General features: G+C 44.0%; 1 protein-coding gene across 1 annotated transcript in view; it reads right to left on the bottom strand.

The window, feature by feature from the left end:
- MYO10 (myosin X) overlaps positions 1-22,712 on the bottom strand; it is a 167,580-nt gene that overhangs the window by 123,335 nt on the left and 21,533 nt on the right. The window contains exon 2 of the mRNA XM_055799113.1: positions 10,086-10,184. Within this exon, the coding sequence (XP_055655088.1) occupies positions 10,086-10,184 (99 nt within the window). The remainder of the gene's footprint in view (positions 1-10,085; positions 10,185-22,712) is intronic.

Below are 22,712 nucleotides of genomic sequence, written 5' to 3'. Positions count from 1 at the left end.
CTTCTCCGAGTAAAAATCTCAGTGACCATCCACCACTTACCTGCGCTGTAAGGTACAAAATCTCACTACAGCAGAACTGAGCAATGCCCTGTCGCAGAGCGAAGTATCTTGGCGTGTAATTGAGCTTAACCTAAACCACGTGTTCCTGAAAACACTGGCAGCACTGAACAATGAGACCAGCCCCACATCCAAAGGAATTTAGGAACAAGGAAACAACTGAAGTGACAAGCTTGCTCGTCATGAAGCTACAGATCCATCGTTGTCGTCGTTTTTTTGGCACGATGCAGTCTGAATTCCTTCCCATGTTTTGTGAACAGCTGAACTGTGTTCCCTTACAAAAGAAATTAATATGGCAGTCTGTGTACATCTGCTTTAATCTTAAAACAAAAGCAGTTTTGCTATCTTTAGTACAAGCATAATAAAAGCACCAAAAAAGCACAGATGGTTTGGATTTTCTTTGCAGAAAGCAAGAGAGAAGACTGACATCTCAACTGTTTACGCAGCCACAACCCATTATGTGGCCACAGCAAACCGAGGGGACACATAGTAAGTACCTCTTTGTCAGCATCTCAGATACGGACCGCTTTCAGTCAGGTCTTACAGAAAGCATAGAGAAATGCTTTTGTTGATACAGATTTAATTTATATTGTTAGTAAAACACTTAACAACAGCCACTCTAACGCCAAACAAATTAATTTCAGGAAAGCTAAAGCAAACACTACCATTATGTTTAGGCAACGCAGAACAAAACTCTTGAAAACCCAACATTAAAGGAGTTATTTATGGTCATTTGCTCAGCCCTTCTGCCCCCATCATTTGTACATTAGAAATCTCCGGGCTGCTCACTTGCAAACTCCCTGACTTCTGACAAAGCTTGGCTATGCATTGGTAACCAGAAGGTTCATTTTGCAGGAGTAGTACAGTCAATTTGGTCTGCCACGCACGGACGGTTTCTTTGGTTTGGTGTTTAAGGGTTGGGTTTTTTGGGGGGAGGTTTTTTTGTTTTGGTTTGGGTTTTGTTTTGGGTTTTTTGAGGTAGTTTTGTTTTGGTTGGGTTTGGGTTTTTTTGTTTGTTTGTTTGTTTTGGGTTTGTTTTTTGGACTTTTTTTTTTTTTTTTTACAATTCAGCTTTTCTTTTAAAATATCTCACTCTAGGATTAAAATTTTCCCCTTCCTGAATTAATCAAGCTGATAGTGTTTTTTGCAGAAAGGCGAGTAACAGGAAAAAAGTGAAGACAGCACATGTGCACCATATCCACGAAGTACTTCACAACCTGATCTGTATTTTTTATGTAATAAATACACAGTAGTTCAGAGAAAAACACATAGAAAAATGCTTTTCCATATTACTCTTTAACAAATATTCAAAGAATGGCAGTCATGTAAAAATAACACTCTTGATATAAAACAGCTAAACAGGAAAGCTGAATTAGCTGCTGAATCAGGAAAAAAAGAAAGTTTTCTGTCACAGATTTTACTTCCTTCAGCATTATGAAATGTCTTTCTAATATTTCTATGCTATAGCAATCAGTATTTGGAGAATTTGAGAGACCCAAAGTAATGATTTTTCCAATTAGCAAGTACTTAAAAAGCAAAAAAAGACAGCACATCAGATGAAAAAACTTGTTCAATTTGTGAGTGCTTCCACCTGAACCAGTGATCACACATCACACTTTTAAGTAACATTTGGGGTTTTGAAGCAGCGCTTCCACCAAGGAAAAGGTTTCCTGCCAGGTCCTACAATGGCATGAAATCCTTACTAGGTGCAGGAGGCTTTCATGCATTGCGGTTACGCTCCATTAAACGCTTCACAGGAGAGATGGGCCGATGCAGCTCAGTGAGCTTGCAGGACACCTACCGGCTCTGCAGCTTTGTCTGGTTCACTGAAATCCCTTTCTGAAGGGCACGGGACAGAGAAAGCAGGGGTGAGCAGGGCACAGCCCTCCCTCCTTGCAATCCCTCCCAGGCAATGCCCCACGGGCTGAGGTGCCAAATGCCACCTCCCCAAGCTGGGCAGCACCTGGGACAAGCGTGGCCCGTGCGAGTCACTGAGGCCAGTCTGCCCGCAGATGCTCCCGACAGACGCTCCTGGCACCCAGCTTGTATCTGTCACCGGCTCTGTTTATGGGTGCGTCAACAGATGCCTGCAGCAAGAGCTGCTGAACTTCGACATCCTGCATAAAGACGTAAATACTTCTGTGCAGAAGATAAATCCCAACTCTGTCTGACTTCTGGCCCTCCCCAACCCCAAAATTCCCATACACATCCCCTAAAAATAGCAATAAAAGAGACCCAAAACATAAAAAAAGAAAACAAGAAGCCAACATGCAAACAGCCACAGCACCAAGCCTTTATAGCTGTACTAGAAATAATTGGGAGAATTATTACAAGCCAAATATAACTCACTGTAGAATAAAATTAACTTTACAGTGTTTAGACAGACAGAATCCAGTTTCCTGGCATAAAGTCGCTGAATTTGGTATTGACCCTGAGCCTCAAAGGCAGGGGATCTGCTGCCCAAAACACGCACAAGCTACCCAGCAGCCAGTCAGTAGTCACTACCCTTCATAAGCATCGTTAAATTAAAAAGCATGAACGTCTTCATAAATAAAGCTTGCAGAAAGAGATGGATTCATTTAATACTAAGAGCAGCCAAGACCAAAGCCCACCGCATATATCTGTGTATTTTCTTAAGAGGCTGCATATACAAGGGAGCTCACACAGGGCTTCTTTAAAATGCTCCCTTGTAAGGGTGTATTTCCAGGGTAATAGATACTGCATTCAGGGAGAAGTCCAAAAAAACACTACTTGGAAATACTGTCAAGTCTTTACAGGGAAGAGCTAGAAGCAAGCATGACACTTTTCAATGATAACTAAGAAAATCCTTGCCCAGAAGGATTTACTTCTGCGATGCCTGATCCCATGAACCGATGCAGCCAAACACAGCATTTACTGATAAACAGTCCTACTGACTTCAGTAACTTAAGCCAAGTAACTTCAGTGGTGTTATTCATGCCCTGTGAATATGAACGGAAGACTCTTGTTTAAAAGGGCTCCTCACAGTAGCAAAGGCTAGCATGAGACAGTCCCAAGCGAGAGTGAGAAAGGACACAAGGCAAAGGAAAACGTCCTTATAAGAAGTGCTTAACCATTGCCTGCAGGTTTGGGATTTTATTTTTCTTTTAAACCAAAAATGAGGAAAACATGAAGTCTCCTGGTATAACCACATGGTACCTTCAACATAATCCTACTGCTAACTCAAAAATCAAACAAAAGGAACCCCCCAAACCAGGCAAAAAGAGAACAAACAAACCCCAAACCTCAAATAAAGCCCATGTCTAACTTTTCTGAATAAGGTCATGATGAGAAACTGTCCCAGCCTTCAAACAAGGAGGGCGGGGGGGGGGAAGATGAAAACCTCCATGGAAAACATACTTGAGTTGTGTTTAACAAGGAACATCTGTAGCCTTCCAATTCTTTAGATGCATAAATGCCTTCAGAAAAGCCACAGTAAGTTAAAATCACAGGAAAAAATACTTTCGTTGCTGAACAAACCATTTACAGGTGCCTCTGATTTGAAGCTAAAGATACTGAGCAGCACTCTGTTTGCTGACATAACACCATGCCGTGAGGACTTCTTTGTAAAGAAAGTTCACAGAAAGCTGGTTTAACTGACAGAGTCTTCCCTGGTGAAATGTGACATCTGTTTTTAAAGAGCCTACATTTTTGGGATATTATTGCTTAGCTGCTTCTATTTAGAACATACGTGATTTAAAAGGTCCTCTCAGTCAACTAAGCGAGCAGGTATGCAATTAAGTGTCTTCAAATTTCAGACTCAGGACAGTTTGCAGCAATCGATTCAACTTTTAAATTTCCCTGGATTAACTTCTCCAGAGCAGGTTACCCCTACACAAACTATGTCTTACATTTATGGAAGCTTTCCTTGCACAGGAATAGGCACTATTAAAAATGTGTGCTCTTAGGTGCTGTTCTCAAAGTCCCCAATGCTCAAAGGCTTAAACACAGTGCTACTTACACAAACCACCATGACTACATTAATAAATAAATAAGGAAGGGACACACGCCAACTATACATTTATTGGCACTATTTTTATACATATTTGGATGTACAAATGGAAAAAAAAAGTAGAGTCCTAATTAGCAGACAAGAAAGACGTTCTTGAAATTAATGCCACACAGCTCAAGACCATCTCCTGCAAGATTTTACTCCCCCCCAGGTTTTTCTATTTGCAATCTATGCTTTCACTGGGGGCGGTTTAAAGTATGTCTGTGCAAGTCCAGAGCACAAAGCGGTCCTCTTTCATGCATGAGGAAAATTTACTCTTTTATCTGAAATAGAGTTCACATTATTCAGAAAAGGAGAGAAACTGGAAAGAGACGACTTCTCAACTGAACCACTGATTACCAAACACACACATATCAGTCATTTCAAACAAAGCACACAGTGACAGCAGGGCTTTTAGCATTTTATTAAAACATTCACTTGAGTACTTTATAAGCTCACACAACTTGATTAAAAATTTATAGAATATGATGAGGAGGAAACGTCTGCTTTACTGTAAATAAAACCCTTAAGGAAGAAATCATTTTAACCCTAAAAACAGAGGCAGCAAAAATACCCTCAAAACAAGAAAAAAAAGATGCAGTAACTGTGATACCAGCTTTTATATATATATATATATTTGTGTATATATATGTCTATACACACAAGGAAAGATTAGGACTTATTTTTTTTAAGTCTGAGTATCCATAGACTGCACTGACATATTTTATATGTATATTCACAGACACAGTGTTTCCAAAACGTCAGGCACAGCGTCCTTCACCAGCTCTGTGCGCACTAATGGAACAAAAGCCAAACCAACCAAGCAACCGACCCACCAACCACCAAATGAGTACAGCATCTTCTCTTCTGGAAAGCATCTGAGGCACTTACAAAGGGAAACATTTACAATAGGAATTGTCTGCTCATCACAGCTTCTTGAGTCATTGCAGACCCTTGGCTTTGAAGGCCAGCCTGCAGAAGGCTTTTGAAAGGCTCTCCAGAGCCAGCTGCAGCCCAACACCGGGAACATGTGCTGACAGAGATGTTACACCTTTCATCTCCCACTCCTCTGTCGTGAGCTCGGGTGGCGACACATGGCCCTGACGTTCTCTTCCCCTCCCTGTATTTAATGAGATTTTCGTCTACCCCCACACAGCGCCACACTTTACTTCATGAAGAGTTAAGATAGTTTCATAGCTATTTGCTCAGGGAAACCCAAACGTACAACCTGAAATTCCCTTTTTTTAGCATACCATATGTACCAGATAATCCACACAGCTTATCAAATTAGCTAGTTTTACAACAATCTCACACAGAGGGTGACAACAGCAGAAGGCAGTACTGCAGTTGTCTTTAATGACAGTTAACTAATGGACTGCTTAATTGAAACATTCGGGACAAGAAGAATATTTGAGAAAATTATATCACCACCAGAATGGATTCAATGCCTGATATGCAACTTGTTAAAATATTAAAAGGTTATGGCATATTCTTGCAAGAATACTGGCTTTGGGTAGGATTCCCTACAACCAATGCCCCTTCAGCATATATATGTTGCTGCAGGATTTTGTGGCAAATTTATTTCCATCCCTCAGAACATAACAGCAAGAAGAAATTAGGAAGTAATGTACTGTGCTATGATATTTCCAATATTCTGCAAACTAATGCTGCCAACAACTTGATATCCAAACTCATAAAAGTAAAACCTGAGCACAACTCCAGCAAACACTACTTCCTCATCCCACTGCCCCATTAAGCACATCTTGAGAAGTCATGCAAAATGCTCAGTAGAAATGTGAGGAGTGCAAAGTCAAGTAGAAACTGTTGAATCAGAGATGAACAGCAATGCTGTGCAATGCTTGATAAGGTCCCCATATTTTCATCAGTTTGTCACCACACTTGAACATGGGCTGCAGCTGTCAAAAGGGTCTGGGAATCAATAACACTGGCCATGCTTCAAAAGCCATCATCACCCCATACTTCTGCAATCTCACCCCTTGCTTGCCCTGCCTTGGTTTTCGAAGCAATACACAGCACTGCAGGGATCTCCAAGCCATCACAGTTAATTGTTGGGTATTACCTTAGCTCCACTTCACCCACCTGCAACCTTCTGCAGCCTGTAGGTAACCAAAGAGCAAGGGCAGGGTGGTCTAAAAGTGCATCAGGAAAAGCAATGGGAGAAAAAACATTAATTGGCCAATGTCAGCTGGCACGGTTCTTTTACACGCAAAGTGCACTCCTGAAAACATAAGCCTTGGAAGGATTAGTTATCAAGCGCGGTGAGTTGCCACTATGCCTTTGGCTGTGCAGCAGCCAGCTCAGGCCTGCCAAGGAGACAAACCCACATCACGGGTCCGAAGGCTGCTCCCTTCCCGTTTCGCACCACCTGCTTTTAACACACGCTGACCAAACCGAAAGAGGGTTTTTTCCCCCAGTGATGTTGATAGCACCAAGGTTTTCTAAGGAAGTGTCATCAGTCAGATGGTATCACAGTAACAACACGAGGCTTTTTCCATATTACCTTAAGTTTCAGCTTGCATTACGTACACCACAGAAAGGCAGCAACATCACATGTAACACGCTCACGTAAGACCACCAGCAAGCAGCCTTTCTGCTGGCGGATGCCAACATTAGCTCTGCCATCCTTTCCTAGGGCACCACAGCAAGTTGTCCATTTACAACAGCGTCTGTCGTTCCTCTAAGGATAAGGGTTCTGAAGCTCAAAACACTTCTAAAAGTCAGGTTCTTCACAGATGTGTCCAATTACGAAATCCTGTAAAAATGATGGGTAGCCCCTCCTATAAGCATGTGGGTCACTCCTACTAGGCACTGGAGAGGGCTTATGTTTAAATGAAAGGCCCAGTGCTGGATGCTGCTTGGAGCAGGTTAGTACAACACCACACATGGCAGCCTTCCTACTCCGCGCCTCAAATGTAACAGTGATGCTTTAACGTGATGGATCCTCCTTTTTACAGCTGCAAAGAGCCAACAGAGTAGACAGTCTCAGCCTCTCCACTTCAATGGACCCCAAATTTCAGTAGGACAGGTCAACCTCCCTGATCTGAGCAACGCTAAACACACAATTTAACATGCAACCCACAGAAAACACACCAGCACATAGGTGGCCTTGTTTCTCTTGTGAGGAGGCTTTACACCTAGTGGTAGTTGCTCTCAGTCTAGTTTTGTTGCTGTCTTCCCCCATACCATGTGTATTAAAGGTCATCTAGTCGAGTCCCCCTGCAGTGAGCAAGGACATCTTCAACTAGATCCAGCTGCTCAAATCCCCATCCAAGCTGGCCTTGAACACTTCCAGGGATGAGGCATCTACCAGCTCTTTGGGCAACCTGTCCCAGTGTTTCACCACCTTCACTGTAAAAAACTTCTCCCTTATATCTATCTGAATCTACCCTTTTTCTGTTGAAAACCATTCCCCCTTGTGCTATCGCTACATACCCTTGTAAAACAAATCCCTCTCCAGCTTTCCTGTAGGTGCCCTTTAGGTACTGGAGGGCTGCTATAAGGTCTTTCCAGAGCTTTCTCTTCTCAAGGCTGAGCAACCCCGACTCTCTCAGCTTTTCCCCATAGGAGAGGTGCTCCAGCCTGCTGACCATCTTTGTGGCCCTTGTCTGGACTCATTCCAACAGGCCCATGTCCTTTTTATGTTGGGGACCCCAGAGCTGAACGCAGTACTGCAGTTGGGCTCTCACAAGAGTGGGTAGAGGGGGAGAATCACCTCCCTCAACCTGCTGGCCACGCTTCTTTTGATGCGGCCCAGGATATGGTTGGCTTTCTGGGCTACGAGCACACACCATCAGGCCATGTTGAGCTTTTAGTCCACCAGAACCCCCAAGTCCTTCTCGTCAGGGCTGTTATAAATCCCTTGACCCCCCAGCTTGTGTTGATACCGGGGCTGCCCTGACCCATGTGCAGGACCCCGCTCTTGGCCTTGTTGAACTTCATGAGGTTCCCATGGGCCCACTTCTCCAGCTTGTCAAGATCCCTCTGGATGGCATCCAGTCTCTCCGGCCTGTCAACCACACCACTGAGCTTGGTGTCATCTGCAAACTTGTTGACGGTTCACTCAATCCCACTGTCTATGCCACTAATGAAGATACTAAACAGTACCGGTCCTATTACAGACCCCTGTGGAACACTGCCCATCACTGATTTCCATCTGGACATTGAGCCCTTAACCACCACCTTCTGAGTGTGACCATCCAACCAATTCCTCATTCACTGACCAGCCCATCCATCAAATCCCTATCTCTACAATTTAGAGAGAAGGATGTTGCGGGGGACTGTGCCAAAGGCCTTACAGAAATCCAGACAGATGACATGCACAGCTCTTCCCTTGTCCACTGATGTAGTCATTCCATGATAGAAAGCCACTAGGTTGGTCAGGCAAGACTTGCCCTTGGTGAAGCCATGCTGACTGTCTCTAATCCACTCCCTGTCCTCCATGTGTCTTAGGTGTTGGCCTAAGAACCAACCAGTGACGTTAGGAAGGCAGTGGGAGTAGAAACGCAACAGCTATCAGGGAGTTGGGCTCCCTGACTACCTCTGAGGACAGCAGTGACTTTCACCCATCTCTCTGCCTCCCCAAGGATGTAAAGCACAACTAAGTTTTGCCACTAGAGACTTGACCAGACAGAGGTGCTTGGATGTGACCTCCTCTCTGTCACTCCGCTTCCTTTGCCACATGCCCAGGGACTCTGAAGAGGAGGAAGACACTGTTTTCTTTGCCTCAGACGCTGGTTGTTTCATCCTTGTTTTCATGCCTCACTGCCAGGGTAACAGCAATTTAACTTCAAGTAGGTTATATCTTGCCCATCAAAAACCACTTTGCAACTCTATCTGGTTCCTTTCCTGCCTGGAGAAAGGCACACAAGGTAAAGTAAGGGATCCCTGGCTCTCAAAGACGTGCTTTTCCACCAAGCTTACCCAGAAAGACATTAAGCGAAGGCAGCAAGAACAGGCAACATGTTTTCCAGTCTACCATGCTTTTCTCAGCCTTGTTCACTACCTGAAGCTTTCTTCATCTGGTGCAAGTAACTAAGAAAAGGAAGCAAAACTGAGGGAACAAACATCCTCCAAAAGTCAAAGGGAGTGTCCTCCAGAGGTTGCCTCAGCGTAACTTACACCTGACTCAATACTGAAATTTCTTCACGGAAGCTGCAAGAAGCTAAGTCTGCATAAACTGTGGCCTAATGGAGAACAGAATAAATAGATAAATAAAAAGTAAGTGTGTGATGAAACAGAGCACTTCCAAGCCGTCAGCAGCTTCAAGGTAACCCAAGCAGACACTGAGGCCCACCTCCATGCTACAGGCAGGCAGGAGGCAGGAGCATGAGACAGCCAGGAAGCAGTTAAAATAATAAATAAAATAACAAGCTTGCAAAAAACCCCAAAGTTAAAATAATAAATAAAATAAATAAAAATAATTTTAAAAGCAGTTAAAATAATAAATAACAAGCTTGCAAAAAAACCCAAAACCCCAAAACCAAAACAAAACCCAAACCAAAACAAACAATGAGAGAGGAGTAACGGTTCCCTTCTTTCACAACCCTCTTTTCAACAGAAGCTGTTGGAGCTGCCCTGATTTTGCTCTGGGAGGTGTGCCTTGCTGCCTCCCATTGAAGCAGTGACATTCCACTACCATGGTACTGCGGTCCCACATGCCAGCCCCCCACCCCACCCCCCTTTCCATTACCGTAGGGGAATACAACCCTGGAGAGGCCACCCACCTCCAATAAACTACATAACCACCAACCCACATGGAACCAGCCGCTCACACCTGGCAGGATTGCTTCAGCTCTGTCATGCACCATCACAGCAACGGGCTGGAGAGGCCAACGGGAAGAGCTACTAAAACAGAGCTGTGCGTTCAGGTCACACAAAGCTAATACTTTATTCACAAACCTAAGGCTTTTCGTTTTCCCTATGCCCTCCCCACAAGGAGAACAGCTTCTTTTCCACAGAGCAGCAAAAAGGAGAAAAGACAGAGGAGCAATGCCCATACCTGACCATAGTCCGTCCTGAATACGATGACTCCTTCCGCACATGAATGCACAGTACTGGGATAATGCTGATTATTTTCTCGCAGCCAGACCCGAGACCCCTACAATAAACAAAACAGAGTTACAGATGGCATAACTGAAAACAGAAAAAAAGAATTTCACTATTTTTATCTAGAAATACTTATGAAGTAAAAGCAGAGAAAGTTAGAGCAAAATCCAAATATGCAAGTGAAAGAAATAAAATAATCTCTCAGCAAGTGTTTGTTGTTTTCTGCTGCAACAGTAAAGACAGGCCTACTCGAAGTTCTGCCTTTTTTTTTTTTTTTTTTAAAGTAGAAGTTCCTAACTGCTGGCAAGACCGGCTGGAGCCTCAGTCATGTGCCTCATGTTAGCACATGTAAAATTACAAAGTAGTGTTTGAATTTACACTCCATTTAAAGGCTCCTCCTCAAAGCTGGCTGGGGCTGGCTCCCTACCTATTTATTTTCAACCTCTGTTAGGCACTCACAGTACTTCCCCCATCACAACCATCATCTTTCACCTTTTTTTCTAAACCACCTTGCCTTTTATACAGTCCTCTCTTAGTTGCACACCACCACAAAGAATTTAAAAAAAAAAAAAACAAACAAAAAACCAAACAAAAACTACTAGCAATCAAAGTCACAAAGAAATGGCATTTGTTTTTTAGAGGTGAGGGAGCAACTTAGACGCTATCAGTGAGACACCTAAGTCAGTCTAGTAAGGCTGGATAGGCACAGACTATTTACATTTTCACCTGGCTGGTAGATCCAGCCTCAAGAAAACAGTAATATCCAGCACTGAGAACAAGGGAGGAGGATGTGGGAGGAAGATCCACAGCTGATGCTGCAGCTGCAACAAAAGCCATGCCATTAACCATAGCCACTCAAGTTGCTCCAGCACAGGAGGCTTCAGCTGGCATGAAAACACTGAGCAGCAGCACCCTATGGTCTGACCTCCAACCCAAGCTATACTCCTATTCTCTACACACAGACAGCGAGCTCCATATCAGAAATCTTAGCTCTATTTAGAGACAGTATTTCAGTGGTATTTAGAGAACAGAGATTTTTTTCACCTAACAGTCAAATCCTCTCCTACAGAAAAAGTAAAGCGGTGGCAGAAAAGGGCTAGGGTATTCCCCGATAATCATAAGGTTGTGACTTGGGTGTACGATCACTGGAAAAAACAATTCAAATAATTAATTTTGCACACCAGCATCCAAAGACCGTCCTTGCCTGAATTTGAATACACAGAAACCAGACTTGTTAAAATTGGTGGTGCCAGGACCCCGATTAACCATTACAAATACAGATTTTAATTTCTGCTACGTATTTAAGGTCAGTGGCCCATGAGTCTACAACAGACTTCAGTCATGTCATGAGTTGCTACGCTTTAGCTTATGTTGAATAAACATTCTTGCTTCTACGATGGGAGAACAGCAGCACTGAGACACAAGATAATGTTCACACAGAATGTAAGAACTCTTGCTGCTTGGCTTCTCCGAATGGTAAGAGCTCAGCTGCACACAGAGGACCACATAAGAGCATCCATCATTATTTTTTCCCCTCCATGTTCTAACAAACTGCTTTCCATTTTAAATGCTGCAAATGCCTGGGGAGCTGTTTGCCCTTTTACCTCCGAAACCTTGAGCCAGATGGTTTCCAGGTTTACAGCAAGTCCAAGGCGTTTCAAGTGCAGGATATGTCAACTCAAAAGCACATGGTGAGGGTAGAGGGGAGCAGAAAGGAGAGTGCTGGTACCTGAGGTGGGCAGGGGGAACAGGGGACTGGGAAACAGCAGGGACAGTACCCACCAGAAGTGGTAAAAGCAATAAAGAGGATTTGAACATTTAATTCAAAACTCAGTGACAGCAGCAGGAAGAATTCCACCCCTTCCCTTGGGTCTGCATCAGACTCTGGCCATCAGAAAACCCAGGACACTGCTCTGTTTTCAAGCCCCTTGTGTGGCACGAACACCTCCACACTGAGGGGTCCGAGGGCACCTCTCACCCCACGCTTTCCAGGGGGAGGAAGGCTGATGTGAGGGCATCGCTCTTGGGCTTCCTCTGGTACCTCCCCACCAGAGCCAGCAAACAGAAATGTCCTGTGTACACGCCCTTAGCTACAGGCATGATGACAACTTTGAGGGCAACATCCTCTGTATTAAGGAGTATCTACCACAACTTGTGGGGTGGGTTCTTTCCCGTTAGCGCAGCTGCTGCCATCAGGTGAGCCCATCATCCCCAAGAGTGCCTGAGAGTGAAAACTCGAGGGTCAGAGCTTCCCGGCAGCCCCAGCAGGGCAGTGCAATGCAGTGCTTGGCTACAGCTGCCACCTGCCCCACCGAGTCCACTGTGCCACAGGTCTGAAGCCATGGGCCTAAAGTCCGTACAGCACCAGCACACAGCACTGCATCAGAGAGATGGCATACCCACGCTACACCACGCAATGCACTCCGAGCAAGGTGAGCCGAGTCCTTCCCCTTGGATTCCTGCATGTCCTCAACCACCTCACTTCACCTGTGCATCGCGAAAGGCTGAGGTTGGAAGGGACCTGTGAGGGCATCTAGGCCAACCCTCCTGCTCGAACCGAGTCACCTAGGGCTGGCTTCCCAGGACCCTGTCCAGATGGCTGTTAAATATCCCCAAGGGCAGAGACTCCACAACCTCTCTGGGCAACCTGTGCCAGTACTGTCACCTTCACAACAAGCACTGTTTCCTGATGCTCAGTGGGAACCTCCTGTGTTTAAGTTTGTGCCCGCTGTCTCCAGTTCTGTCACCGGGCACCACTGGGATTTATATGCAGTGACGAAATCTCTCCTGAGCCCTCTCCAGGCTGAACAATCCCAGCTCTCTCAGCCTTTTCCTCATAGGAGAGATGCTCCAGTGCCTTTATCACCTCCATGACCCTTTGTTGGACTTTATCCACTATGTCAAATGTCCCTCCTGTACTAGGGAGCCCAGAAATGGACACAGCGCTTCAGGTGCTCCAGGCATAGCAAAGCTTCCCACCAACAGTAAATAACCATAGTTTTGTTCACAAATTTTAACAGATTAATGTCAGTGGCTACTGCACCACCACGCTCTGGAGACCTGCTGGCTTGAGGGGTGGAAGCATGTACTACAGTCACCCCAAGCAGTAGAGGTAATTTGGCTCCAGACTTCCCACCACCCAGAGAAATGCTTTTGTCAGCCTGCTGCTGGGCATCAAGCATCTGTACTGGCCCGTCTCCACCTCCTTGTCCTAGACGAACTAAATCCATTTCATCTAAATGCATACATAAACAGCAAAAAAACCTTATTTGTCAAAATGCGGTCAAGTTCAAGTGCTTCAGGACAACCAAACCCCTGTTGTTCTGCTGGTTTATTATTTGCCAAAATCTCCATGCTCAAGTAACACGAAGTTTATGCTTTCAAGGGCAATGAAAAGCTTATAAACATTAAGCTGCAATAAAATTTGCCAAAACCTCAGCATTCAAAATAGCCTCTCACAAGGAGGAGAATGTTTTCCATCTCGAAATTAAATTATTCATTCTGCAATTTTTTTTCTGGCTACGAAAGGGAAAAAAAGGGGGGCCCGCACAGAAGCCTTTGCTTGGTTGGGCTGTCCTAAAAGAAGCTTTTTAAAGCACCAAAGGGTTTGCTTTAAACAAACCTACATTGTTAGAGGTCAATAGCTGCTATTCAGGGGAGGCTGGAACAATGCAGTTCACAAAGCCCGAGGCATCTGAAATGCAAATACAACGTGTTCCCTGGCAAGGTAGCTCAACAATATGGTATCTGTCCATGGCCTGGGTGCACTGCGAGGCCTTCCAGTCTGGGGGAGGGAAAAAAACAAAAAAAGTCTTGGCAAAAGATACCTCACAAGATATGCAAGTTACAGCCACCTCCTGTGCCCAGCTAGCTCTGCAACTGGGCTGCAGTCTTGCGGCAACGTATTAGCTATGCACAAGTGATAGTTTTGAGAACATCGTCTTCACTGGGAGTTAATTCATGGACAAGAATTGTCATACGGGACCCACCTGAAGGAGGACTCCAATCGGCATACACGGTGACACGTTATATTGATCTGAACCTGCTTGGGGGGGAGAAGCCTGCTGACTTGGGTTACTCCAGGGCTCCCTGACATGTCACCCTTCTGTGGTAAGGGGGCAAATAAAGCCACGGAGCACTTACTAAAACCCAATGTTGTTTTATTTCTGTAAAGCAAGGTCATAAAAATACTTGGAATAGCATTTGCAGAAGGGCCGTACGCCATCATTTCCACAGCAAATAAGTTTCTCCTAACTGCAAAGGGAAAGGAAACAGGTTTGCAAATCTCACAGTTGTAAGACCACCTGGAGAAGTCCCTAGTCCTTCTACCTTGCAGATTCTGCTGCTGAAAATGCAAACACTATCTCTTACCTTCCTCCTGCATTCTGTTCTTTGATGATAAAAATCCATTATCTTTTACTTTCTATTGGACATATATGCTGGAAATGACAAAATTAATTAAGAACCTTGCCTCAACTAAGTAAAAATGCTGGAGCATTTGTTGCAAAATAATTAACATGCTATATTGTGTATGCATACAGGTTGTATGCTAAATAAAATAATTGTCCATACATTAAATTTATATATATATTGCACACATATATATGAAAAAGCAGATATTGTATACTAACTGTGCTCTCATCCAAGTGAAAATGCTACTCATTCACATGTTATAAGAGAAAATCCAGTCAACTCATCAATGCAGTTGATTCAAAGCAGTTAAAAGTGCTTTAAATTAAGGGCAACGAACATAGGTTACACTGCATCTGCATTCAAAAAGCATTTCACTACTAGGGCTTGGCACAGCAAAAGGAACAATAAACATTATGGATTTAGAGAACCTTTCGTTTACCTACCTCGGTAGCTTGGCTCCAAATACAAAGTATGAGAGACAGGAAGAGATGCTATTAACTAGATCAAGGTGGACATGCCTTTTTAATGCAAAAGATAACCAAAATGACATTTGCCCTCATTCCTCCTCTTTATTAATTCACACACTGACAACAAACAACGAAGGTCACAGCAAGAATGAAGCTATCCAGAAAAAAAAAAAAAAACCAAAACACCACACACAAACCAAAACTTTGCTAATTCCGTATTAATGAACAGGTTTTATTCTGAAAACTCAGCCTTTACTGTTAGCTTAGTTTAGGTACTCAAAAACCTTAACATGCCAAACCCATGCCTGGCCAGGCTACTCAGTGGCAAACTCATGAAGTTCACTGGAAGCTGGATATCCCTCACAACTTCAACCCCAAAATGAAACATTCAGCCTCTTAAGCAGAAGATCAGACCTGCTTTTCCAGATCGAAGTCCAGGGAAACAAACAAGTACTAATGTCCATTTGCCTGACTTACTACTCTGTAATTCAGAGGATTGATCTAGATCCGCTCCTTTGCGGCACCCAGCCTCCACAGCACAGCCTTCCTGTGCTCATCGACAAAAGGCTTCCACAACAGCCACCTGTCGGCGGTGCCTGAATATGAAAGCTACTACAGGAGTCTGTGTACACTATTGTCACATAACATACAAAAGGGATGCTCCAGAAATCACTCCAAGACAGTGCCATACTGCTGGGCTCCTCTCCTCCCCAGCCAGCCTGCCTCCCCTCTGTCAACAGGTGGGAACAGGCAGCTTTTGTCTGGGGATGGTGGGGTTGGAAGGGACGGACAGTTACAAAGAAGGACTAGTTAAACCCTAAGGCTCTGTAGATTGTGAGAGAAAGCAGAGCTCTGGAAGGTATTTGAGCATGTAATCTAGATTTCAGTACCTTAAACTGAACTTCATGAACTGACTTCATACTTAAATCTAGGCACATACTTAATCCAGCTAAATCAGGTTAAAATCCTTTTCAAAACACAACACCAATCACAATTTCATCAGAGAGCACAGGAGTAAACTACTAACACCTTTCTATCAACAAATCTCATTCCATCTCCTGAACAATATCACTTTGCTTTGCTGTTTTAAATCAGAACAAAGCCATGAAGATGTTTCCATGGGATATAAAGTCAGTTTAGAGGGCTTAGTTTCCTGTAGAACAAAACATCCTTGAAAAGATGTTTCTGTTGTCTGTCCATCCCCCACACCAGATCAAAGCACCAGCTCTCCTGCTCCTGAGGTCTGTGCAACAGCTGCTGATTAACCTTGAACAGGCTCCATCTCCTTCTGTTTCAGTAACTGCAGATAGCGCAGCACCAACGATGGCATAACACTTTAAAAACAAGAAATCTGATTAAAGCATATATTACTACTGCCAACTTGAGAGGGAATGGGAATAAGTTTGTACCTTCCCCAGCCCTTTGAAAGCACCAGCGCTTCTTACAAGACTGACGCTTCATATAATACGGCCTTTTTTTAATAATCAAAAAGAAATCAAACCCAAAACATTTTCTCTTCCAGCTGCGCAACACAGCACACAGAGATTACCCTCTCTATATGCAGGTGGATGCGCACACTCCTCCCCATCTTCTGCTGCTGCTTGTGAAGACACACAGCACTAACAGACCTTGCCAAAAAACCAAAAAGCAATCGCACTTTTCTGCTAGAGCTCTGAAGATGCAGTTGCCAGCTGCTGAGGATGACGAGGTTTCCGCACTGTTAAAAAACAACAGCTTTATCATACCCTCAGAAGCAAATCCAGCAATGAAATGCCATCAGATCTTTTCAGAAGAGTAACTGGTATTGCTACAGTCTGAATTATGACTTTCATGAGAGATTCAAGGGTCACCTTTCTCTTTTGACAAGTTTTGCAAAATACCTTTTTCCCTTTCAAGACTGTGCAACCTATACCATGGCATTGTGGCTGCAAAAACATGACAGTACAGGAATTTGGAAAGCCTATTGTCATTATGGGTTGCAGTCAAGCTAGACAGGCTGCTAGTGGACAACAGCTCTTTCTTGTGCCTGCTAATCTAGGTAAAGAAATAGTTTCTCTGCAGTCAAAGCATTTCTGATTAATTCTGAAACTAAAAGTCAGCGGTCCAAGTACTGCTTGGCAACCACCCATGAATAAAACTGCAAAAATGAGAAATGCCCTGGGAAGCAGGGAACACACACACACAGAGCAACTTTTTTCTGTATACTGGATCTCTGCCTACTGGATCCACAGTTTCGGGTCCCACTGTACATCATCAACAGGTCCCACAGACTTGCCCCACATGCCATATCACCTCCACCACTCTCCTCCTGACACCTTAGCTTGGGGCAGGGGGATTTTAATCTGTTAAAACTCAGTAAGGAAGATAAGTATTTCAAAAAGACAACACATGTGTGAGGAGGAGGAAGAGGGGGCAGTTACTGATAACAGTGGGGAAATGCAAGGAATACAGGAGGAAAGAGCTTGGGGCCACTATACACCTTTCCATTGGGGCGGGGGCTAGGCAAATGACAGACGTGGTAATCTTCAAAGTAACATGTAATTCTCTCTCCTTATTTGAATTTCTAAAGAAGAATATATAAGATCCTCACAAAAACCTTTAAACTTACCCTAAGAACCAAACAAGCCTTAACTCTGACTTCACAGATTTCAATAGGAGTTGCAGTTCTTTTTTCAGTGACAGCATAGTTTGCCAAGCACTCATATTTTTCCAAAAACACATTTATTAAATACAGTCATGAATGCAAGTTTAAAAACACACCCAAACCCCAACCAAACAACAACCAAAAAACCCAAACACAAAACTACAAAAAAAAAAAATCCAAAACCTTTGTTTCCTTTCCTTAAAACCAGCTGAATTTAACCAATTTGTATACATGCACACACCCCAGTTCTTCACCCATGGGAGTTAATCTCAACAGGTATTTTAAGAAAAAAACCAAGGGAAAGACAGTGTACGTAAAAGCATTCACCAAAGCCTACAGCAGTATAGCAAGAGTCGTTACCTCAGCATGACTGCTCAAACAAGCCAACCGAAATCACCAATAGCTTCTGCTAACATAATATTTTCCATATTGTCTAGTAAGCTGTTACACTGCCGTGCAGCTCTACCACTGACTCAGGGACCAGAGGACAGCCTGCCAAATGCCTGTAGCTCATCCACCACGCTCAGTTGGGCTTGGCAGTCCCCAATCCTAAAACTACCAGTTGGCAACTTTCTGCTTATGCCACATGACAAGCTTATAAACTCACATCAAGGTGGAGAAGGATTTCTAAAACCACGTGTGTGAAGTCATGCTAGCACCCTCTTCGCATTCCCCTCCTTCACTTACCTCCTGGAACTGGTGTCTTAAAGCCCAATGAGGCAAAGTGGAAACATCATCTTGTCCACCACCCTCTTTACTGGGGCTCAGCCACACAACTGCTCTTCTTGAGAAGCTTTGCCCTTAAAAACTCCCGGGTGCCAAATTAGTCACCTGTCACAAGTTGTAAGGGTCTCAGACTCGTTTTTCACAAGTGTTGTAAAACACCCTAGCGTTTTCTTTCACTTTGCTCTTGCCTCTCCTGCCTAAGCAGAACACAAAGCAATGGCCATGGGAGCTGACTCGCAAGCACCAGACACGTAGTATGCCAGAGCCTGACCACTCTGAAACAAGATTTAGTTTGAGACTGAACTTGGAAGATGTTTCTCATTCACCACCTGCAAAGCCCATGGAGAGTCTTGTTTGCAAAATGGAAACTCCTGCTTGCAAAGATCTTATATGTTAAGTCTCATTTCAAAACATTCAGTGCAAAAAAGATGTTTAGGAGAAACATCTTTGAGTCCTTTAAAGCTGATTAAGTGGAAAAAACCCCAAAAAATATTCCTTTGACACATGGGTCCTGAAGAGAGGCATTTACCACTTACTTTCATGAGACATGGTCTATTAGGCTCATCAGTCAAGGAACGTGTTCAGTTCTTACACTGTTCTACATGTACCTGGACATGGACTTATCAGAAGAAAATGTAATACAGGAAAACTATACAGTACTAGCTTTTCCACAGATACTAGTAGTGCTACACAAGCATGGATATGCCTTGTCTAGGGGGACATTTTATTGGTTCAGCCTGATCTGAATTTGAAAAGCAGATGGAATTTCCAATTAAGATACATTTTCTACCATTGACCACTCTTTGCCAACCATCTGATACTATTCTGGTAGTATTTATCAAAGCCTTCTTGCCTCAAGAAGGATCATGGATAAAATGCCAGTGTTGCACCTGAAGGCTAACAGGAGGAATTGAATTTAGCAAGGCAAAAACTATTCTTGGTTTCTAGGAAGCTCAGTGCTGTCTTTTTCTCCGCCTCCTGCCAACAAAGCAAGCAATTCCAGGAAAACTTACCTCTAGTTAAGTGGGATTCATGTGTGAAAAGGATAATCCATGTTAAGCAGCAGACTGTGCAATGTAACAAGCATACTTAAAAATTACTCCCAAGAATTAATACCACAGCTTTCACTTTGCAAGTTACTGGCATCAAGGCATAAAAGGTTCCATTTTAGCCCTTAACTTCCATATCATCAATTTTCATGATCTTTTTACAGGTGTGACAACATTAGAGGGATTTTTTTTTGGTCTCGTTTATGTCTCCCTGCAACTCAAAAATATCAGTTTGCACATGAATCACTACCCTGGCTTAGAGGAGGGATGGGCAAGAAGGGGAAGTATTTCCAGCCTTAACTGTTGCAAAAAACCAGCTATAAGATCAGAGCCTTAAGACAAAAACAAACCAGCCCACATTCTTTAGAAGTGTCCTGTCCTGTCCCATGCCCCATCCCCCCTTATTCCAAGCTCCGTGTTTTCTTGAAATTAAAACTCAGGATTTGGGAGAGACACAATTCACACTTTGATGCCATCAGTATTAGCAAGAATGCATTCCAAAGCTAAAAGACTAAGTGTGAAAAGGAAAGAGAAAGAGAGAATAATGGAACCAGCCAGTCCACAGTTCTTTCATTCATTTATTTCACTAATACAAACATTGATTATTGCAAACAGGAGCATTTTAAATACCAGGTCATAACTCTTTTCCTAAGCTGTATTGATTCCCTCACATCAAATTTACAACTGATGATTCAGCAGGCATTTGTCTTTGCAGCTTCACTTTCACAATGTGATCACTACAGATCTCTATTTCACCACAGGAACACAAGTATTTCAAAGCATGTAATTGCACTGAATTATTTCTTTCCATTACTAGTTCATGCTTCAAGGTATTTTTAGCTTTTGGTTAGTTGGTGGGGTTTTTTATCAATCTTATTTGGCAAGCTACATGGGGTTTGTCCTACAAACACCAGAAAACTTTCTTCGCTTTCTCCAGCTACTGTGTCCTACAGATGTCAACAGGACCCTGCATATGGGTGAACATCCATGGAATAAGGACTTAGATGGTTAATACCTAATGGAATACAGAAACCAGGAGGAGCAGATGAAAAACACTGGAGAGTTGGTAAATCAGGATGCACTATTGGACCTTTCAGTAGCATTTCCAACAACTGTTTCAGCCTTGCCTTTCTGAAGGCCCACGTGGACAGTCTGACCGCATGCTGAGGAACAAGTCTCAGTTATGCTTGGACCACAAGCAGTTGACAGGTTTGGGCTGCACCAAGCTTAGCAGATGGAGCTCAGGTCCTCCATTGCCACCAGCCACCGAGATTCCCCAGCAGCTTTCAACAACAGCACCCACTCCACCCTGTTTGCAGGCCTTGTTACAAATCAGGGGCAATATCCTGAAGCCAGGACAAGCACTTCTTTGCCACATCAGTTGCAACAGCTGAGACTGCTCCGCAGCCCAGCAGCCTGTCCTTTGCACATGTGGCGGGTGCGAGGCAGCACACCACAGCTCAAAGGCAGGGACAGGAGCCCAGAGAAACTCAATGAAGAATAAACACGTGCTGTGTCTACACCTAGCCAGGAAAATTTGGTTTTCTGGCCTGGAACAAGTGGCTGCAGCAGCACTGAGGCTGATCTGGGAAGCTCAGGCAGATGTTACCAGACTTGCAGCATCACAAAGAATGAGTCCAACGTGCTACAAAACTTGAGGCAGTGAGGAACCAGTACTACATACCCAAGGCCTGACCATCCTTAAAAATTAATAAAAACTAATTAATCCTAAAAATCCAGGATGTAAGCAACCTGCCTTGGAGAAGTACACCCCTCTACACCCAAAGCCCACCTGTGGTGCCTGGCCTCTACAATCGGGTTTGGAAGATGGGATGATCCTTTGCCAGAGCACGGATGTCCCAGTGAACGGCAGGTAGCACAGCACCCATCCACGCTCTCCCTCCTTACCTTTTGCACTTTAGGCAAGCGCAGAAAAAGCCGATCCTGCCACTGAAGTCCTAAAATACAAGGCTAGCATTAGCAACTTCCCACACTAATTTGTACACTGCAAACCACACTAATCACCGAGCAACTCCAAATTGCCTGTCTGGAGATCAGCTGACGAAAACACAACCAATTAAGCGAAACATAATGGCACACTTTATCATTAAAGGGCAGAGCACTGGCTTATTCCCACGCACCTGAGGCCGAAAGGCTGGCAGGCACAGCTCACTCAGCGCAGGGGATGCAGAGGTGCAGCTCCGTGCGCAGCGAGCATCGCCTGAGCTCAGCCTAGCTCCTCACACAGCACACGTGCGGTCAGCCCCACGGCAGGTATCCTGGTGGTGCTCAGACAGGGAGGACGCGCAGTCCAGACAACACCTCCACAGAATGGAAAGATTTTGTAACTCAGAAGGACATCTGCACTTTTTATGGTGCGTGATATCCAGTACCTTTTGCCCTCCAACTTCCTGCAACTCACTGCCTTGCACGCAGCAATGAAACACACATCTTAAAGAACAAAAGCAAGCAGACAACAGTATTCTAATTAAATCCCAGCTGCGTAATAAAGCACTCACAGCCCACTAAGTAACAGGTATTAGAGCTCTACACAGAAAGCGGCAAGCATGTTTATGTTTGCTGGACACTTATGGGAATTTCAACCAACGGGACAGAAGTAAGCACCTAAAGAAAACAGTAGTCAGGCTATATACATTGTTTAAGTAGGTATCCTCTGTTTTCAGAAAGGGGGAGGGGTAGGAAAAGAGCTGAAGGGTGACCTTCAGGTAGGCTCCCTGGCAGACCTGTAAAGAGGCCCGCAGGTCTACACAGACAGAAAAAAAATGTTTATTCCACTTCCCATTTGTTTTAGAATAAAGTATCGGTTTTTTTCAACTGCTGTGAGCGCAAACAACAGGACCCTGTGAAATTACTGCACCTGTCTATAACCCTGAAGAGGTGTCTCTTCTTCTGGATTCTGAAGTCCTCTTTTCCTTTGTCCTACCTACCCCCACTGACAGCCCGGGATGCTTGGGAGGAACCACCCCCTGAGACTTTGGTGGGCACTTCCCTTGCGTCTGGAGCAGGCGGGAGGCCTGGCTGTCAGCTCTTCCCATCTCCTCCTTCTCCAATGATTACCTTCTTCTCTTTCCCAGGTCAGACACTCAAGAAAGACTCCCAGCAAATTTTAACGCTCAGCTATGAACTGAGATGTACAACAGATTTGATCACTGTCATATTTTAATGTAAAAGGACCTCCCCAGCACCTTGAAATATGAAAAGAGTGTATGAAAGTGTGAAGGATAAAAACCTATAATCTTAAATAATTTGTTACTCAATTC

The sequence above is a fragment of the Falco peregrinus genome, chromosome 3, assembly GCF_023634155.1.
Source record: "Falco peregrinus isolate bFalPer1 chromosome 3, bFalPer1.pri, whole genome shotgun sequence".
NCBI lineage: Eukaryota > Metazoa > Chordata > Aves > Falconiformes > Falconidae > Falco > Falco peregrinus.
The sequence above is the reverse complement of the archived record's forward strand: the minus strand, read 5'-3'. Positions and strand labels throughout refer to the sequence as shown.